We start from the raw sequence: 6,000 nt of genomic DNA on the forward strand, positions 1-6,000 counted from the left end.
TCCGCTAAGATGTTTGTTATGTTGAATCACTTTCTTATAATTTAACCTAACCCGTTTCTTTCCACCGCGTAGAATCAAACAGTTTCTAGCATAATCTATAACTGAGTTTGTCGATCGTAAGAAAGGCGTTCCCAAAAGACACATGCAAGGTAACTGTTCCACTATCTTAAATGATATTCTCTCAAAATGACCTGAGAGATTCAAAGTCAATATTATCTCCCGGTTCGTTGAAAAATTTAACCCGGACGGAGCATTCACCACCTTTTCAGGAGTCAATCTAACAAATTTCTCCAATCCACAAAACCGCACTAAGTCCAGTCGAACGATGTTAAAACTTGAACCTCCATCCACACAAATGTCTGTTAAATAATTATGTATTTTACCAACCACAAATGAAGCGACGGTATTATCCAATTCACTAGGAATTGTGTTAACTGAAGCATTAGGTGCTTTGAATTGATCAGACCGTTCATTCGGAATCTTGTTTTTTCTATGAACCTGAGATTCTACTTTCCAACGATCCTTTACATTAGTAGGGTAAGAATTATTTAATCCTTTATTCAAAGAAAAATTTTTATCACCCACTGGAAATTCTCTATTTTTAAAACTTTGATCAGGATTTAACATTACTAAATTAGTCTTTTTCCGAGAAAAACCCATTTCCTTATTATATTCCAATTGATTTCGAAAGTTTAATTCATGCTTATCAGCAATATCCATTAACTCGGATCGAGTAGCTGGAATGTAATAATTCAGCATTTTATATCTATTGTTTGGATTCATGCCACATACAATGATATTTACCATGTCTGACTCATTATCCATAAAATTTAATACATTCATGGCAATTACTATAGATCTTACATACTGAGTAACTGATTCAGTGAGGCGTTGACGTCTATAAATTCTCTCAGAAATAAGTGAATGTAATGCAACAGGCGTAATAAAATTCTTAACAAGCCTAGATTTTAACTCATTCCAAGCTATTTGATGATTTAATGCTAACAAAATTTCTTTTAATAATGAACCTTCACATTTCCCGACAAGAACAGAAAGAATCATACTCAAAGAGTAGCTTGTATCCATTAGAGTTTCCTCAATTTTGGCTAATATTTCAAAAACTAGCAAACTATTACTGCCATCAGTTGTTTTAAATTCCTTAAATTTTGACTCTAGAAATTCACTAGTTCTCTTAAATGTATACTTCATCAGGAGATTATGCTCAACATTTGAAGATTCATTAGTACTATGCAAAGTTGGCAACCCTGTTAATACATTTTCACCCATCTGAGTTCTCCTAGGTGGAGCACCATACCGCGGATGTAACGAAGTCTTGGGAGTGGAATTTCTAATTTGAGAAACCCTTCGGTAATAATCTCTACGATTCAAGTACCTAGAAGGAATCTCATTCTTATCAGGACCTGAATTTCCAAAATTTATCGAATTCCTATCATTATTTGAACCAGAACTCATTAAAGGCTCATTAAAAGTGACTTGCCTCTGATCTCGAAACGATTCGTTCAAACTCCCAATATTAACAAATCTACTGAAATTGTATTCATCCGCAGGTGACTGCGAACTACCTCCACATTCTAAATTATTAGCTCCCATAGATGGTTGTCTAATATGAAAACTCCTTTGAGTTGGCGGAGTCAGTGACATATTCAACTGTCCAAAATCAGATCTAGTATCAGTTTCAAGATTGCCGGTTCTATCAACCGTTATCAATTCGGAATATTGCTCCGGAATATCAATAGACATACTCCATCGGATTACACATATGTATTATTATAGAACAAAACAAGTATAAATAGAACATAAATAATATAATTATAATACATACAAAATACAATACTAACTACGAACACTACTGCGACCCAGACTTTTTTTTTTTTTGACCAAATGGAAATAATCCTAATAATACCTTGCTTCACCTTAATTTAATTTATCAAAGATACTAGTAATTTATAAATGAACAATAATTTCCAAGTAGCAATCACGAATTTAATTCTGAAAAGCAAAAGCAAATGCGAAATTCCAAAAATAATTATGAGTTTAATAAGTATATCAATAATAACCAACGGACTTGAAATACTTACAACAACAAAATTAATAACGGACATGAAATACTTACAATACAAACCCAAAAAAAATTTTATTTAAGGACTTACAATACAAACCAAAAATTTTAGAAAAGGATGGACTTACCATACAAACCCAAAAATTTTAGAAAAAGGACTTGGGCTGTGTTCAAATTTGTAACGCCCCCATCCGTAGCCTAGCGGACAAGGTGGGAAAAACCAATCCAGCCTGGCCTCAGAAGGGGCTTTACACGAGCAAGCATCCGGATAGCTCAGGCTGTTGTTTCAATTCGGAAATCCAGAGGAGTAATAGTTCACAAATTAACAGTAAATATGTATATATATATATAAACAAATAACAACACAACCAATTCAGGAAATAAATGTTTATTACAAATAAATTACAATAATTAATCTGTCTTCTCGCTGCCAAGTCAAAATTCTGGATTCAATAATAATTATTTTATTTCTCAGTTTGAGAAAAGAAAAAAATATTTAATATAATTCAAAGAATTGTTCGCTGAATCGTAAATCTTTAAAATTGAATAATAAAGCAAATTCTCCTGTCAAGTCAGGAACCTCTGAAGTTTGACGCAAATATTCGAGGCCAATCAAGGACCTCTCACACTTAACTCTAATGTGAACACTCAAGGCCAGTCTAGGACCTCTCTTGTCTAGTACTAATATATTCCTTTCTTTAAGAATAAGAAATAAATTTGTGCCTTTAATCGAGTGAAGATTTCCCTTTCTTACAACCGAAGGAAAAGTTTCATAAATTCTTATCATAAAAAGAAATTATTCTTATTAATTTGTCGCAATTTAGTTTGAAAATAGAAAATTCCCGACGAAAAACAACTGCAAACAACTTTGCTATACTCAATTGAATGCGTTCCAACATCGAAACATCTGAAACACAAACCGGTCAAACATACTCCAAACAGTACGAATAAGTCAAACGAAGTTTTCTTTTTTAAAGAAAAAAGAATCAAATTTTACTATCAATTCTTCAGAATTCAAAAACAGCATTAATAAGCCTTTCGGATTTTACTCTTTGAATCAAAAACATGAATTTCAGACCTGTAATAAACATAGGATGAATAGCACATTTCATAGGTTTCGGGTACAAATCCCTCCACCTTTGTTCCCCTGGATTTGCCGAGCTTATTCACGATAATTATTCCACTGAAAACCTAACCAAATGGAGCCAACAAGACAACCCACAGAATACACATAAAGACGTAGACAGACAATCTAATAGAAAAATTGAAAATTAACTCACCTCTGAAAATCCACGTTTTTACCTCAACTTTCAGTAGTTTCTCTGCCCTCAATTGTCTCGGACTCTCTTATCAAAACAAGAATATTCCACTGTAACGTGAGGTTATGCTCAGGATTCAATTTAAATGATCTCAATTCAATTAAAAACTCAATTGAGAAAATGGGACGTAGATCCACAATTTCCCACATTCACGAAATCGAGAAAAAATATATACACAATTATAATTACGTGATTCTGACTATTACTCATGCACCTTTCTGCAATTTGCTTGCTAATAGAAGCAGAGAGAACTAAACCAAGCCTCCCTTCCAACACTTTTATCGAATTTCCAAGCAACACTATTTTCACTAATTTTTCAAAAATACGCAAATACACTAAATATTGCAGAAAATGAAATATCACTATAATCATAATCCTCACTTGTAATGGATATTCTTATTTCCTTCTATAACACACTCTTCTACAAACGAAGACTTCAATACAAGAAACGTGAACCAACACGAAACGTCCATTTAGATTCATAATCCATTCGAACAGCTTAATCCCTCCAGATGTTACCCGTTCATACCACACAGCCCAAGTCAGCTAGCCGAGGCCAGCTACTTGCGGCCGCAAAGCCGTGACCATGCGCAGTCAACGACCAGCGCATAAGCCAAGACCTTGATATTTCTCGGTTACGAAAGGCAAAGGAAATCTTCTCACAAACGTTATTTTTACATTTAATTCTTTCTCTCTTAATTAAAAAAATTCGCAGATGATTCTTTTGTATAAGCTTATGTCTCTTGCTGTAACACATAATATTAAATACAATAATAGTAATTTTACCATTTTCCTTATCGAAGATTTTACATTTTTTATTTTTATAATTTCTTCTTCTTTTTTTTTTTTCCTGTGACTTGTAACGGGCACGTTACAGTTTACAACAATTAATTTTCCGACATTCTTAGATGAAAACCTCGGCTGAATATATGATTGTTTACAAATATTTAAAATAATAATATTGACTCTATAATATACAATTCACATTTATTACAAATTTATATTTGAAATTTACAAATTATAGAAACAAATATAAATTTGAATATAACGTATCCACAACAATTAGTTTTCCATTTTTGGATGAAAAGGCTCGGTTGAATATATGACTGTTTATAAATTTTTAAAATAATAATAATGATCTTAGCGGCACAATAAATAGACTATAGAAATAAAATTAACATAATGGAATCACTAGAAATATAAATAAAATTGAGCATATTTGTTTTGGATTATGTTACAAGAATTTTGTGAAATCGCTTTTACATTAAAAGTGTACTTAACACTTGTAATTATGATATTGTTCCTTGTTTCTGTTATACTAGAGAAGAAATATCTCCTCCAGTTCCCTTCCAGGCGGCAACGTACCAAGAACTGACGAAACGTTGCCACGTTGGACCACAATGGATATACGTTGTATTAAGAAGGATGCTGAACGAACATCTCCAAAAGCGATAGATATGCGTCTGCCTACCTCTCTGATAAAATCAAGGCTTCTAGAACCCCATGCCCTACTGGTCTGGATGGATATTGGAGCAAAAATAAATTTGTCGAGGAGATTGTTGCATTTCCTTTCCTTTTCTGCCTCTCTACGTCTAGCAAATTCTCCAGCATTCATAACAGTCAATGGGAGGCTTGAATGGGCAAATGTGTCTGAACATGTAAAATCCCAAACTAGTGATTTGCCTCTCATCCAAGGTATTAATATCATGCCGTCAGTTCGTTTACCATCAGAATGACAACAGCCTGACAGTTCACAAATGGAAGGAATTCCTGCCGTTGTTAGGGCTCGTAAAATGATGTCATTAACAGATGAATGTCTGCTGTTCCTGCCAATGCTCTTCATGCATGAGAGGCCATGCAGGCCGAATTGGGTAACTTGATCACCGCAAGTATATTCTCTGTCAGAAAATATTAATTATTTAAGTAATAATAGTTCCAGAGTCAAAATAGATGAAATTATATATAGTTCCTATTAGTTGTGCACTGCTGAACAAAATACACTGTCGGCCAGCCAAGTAAGAAGTATTAAATGACTACATATCTAAGATGTTACTAATATGTTTTTGGTTTTATTTCAGAAAGGACACCATACTATAAGCATCTACGAGGTGGAGTTCACTTTGTAGATCAACTACCTCTTTCACCAGCAGGGAAAATCGCAAGAGCTGTTCTCAAAAAGTGGGCTCAAAAATGATATTATAATACCAAATGTAAATACAACGTTAGAGCAATCTATATATATAAAAGAGAACGTACAAAATTTTGTCCGCTCATCACGCTAATACGGCTGAACCAATTTCTTTCATTTTTGGGGGGTTATTAGGATTTGGACCCTAGATGGTTTTTATCATATCACTTTAATTTTTAATTACAAGTGTCTTGAGATAATTGACCATTCAAGTGTCCATAACGTACAAATCCTTTGTTATTAGTTCATCATAGGTAAAAATAAACGTATTTATATGCAACCCGCATGACCGTGTCACTCGGCGGGTTAACATAAATGACAGGCGATATACAGCGGAAAATAGCTTGAATCTTCTGTTTAAAATTTTTTAATTGATTTGCTTATTTTTACAGACACTTTTACAATATGCCAAC

General features: G+C 33.5%; 1 protein-coding gene across 1 annotated transcript in view; it reads left to right on the forward strand.

The window, feature by feature from the left end:
• Positions 1-5,678, forward strand: part of LOC145675947 (uncharacterized) — a 51,058-nt gene extending 45,380 nt beyond the window's left edge. The window contains exon 13 of the mRNA XM_081746762.1: positions 5,478-5,678. Coding sequence (XP_081602888.1) covers positions 5,478-5,593 — 116 coding nt within the window. The 3' untranslated portion in view covers positions 5,594-5,678. The remainder of the gene's footprint in view (positions 1-5,477) is intronic.
• Positions 5,679-6,000: the final 322 nt, after the last annotated feature.

This window comes from Thermobia domestica, chromosome 18, assembly GCF_964235325.1.
Source record: "Thermobia domestica chromosome 18, izTheDome1.hap1.1, whole genome shotgun sequence".
NCBI lineage: Eukaryota > Metazoa > Arthropoda > Insecta > Zygentoma > Lepismatidae > Thermobia > Thermobia domestica.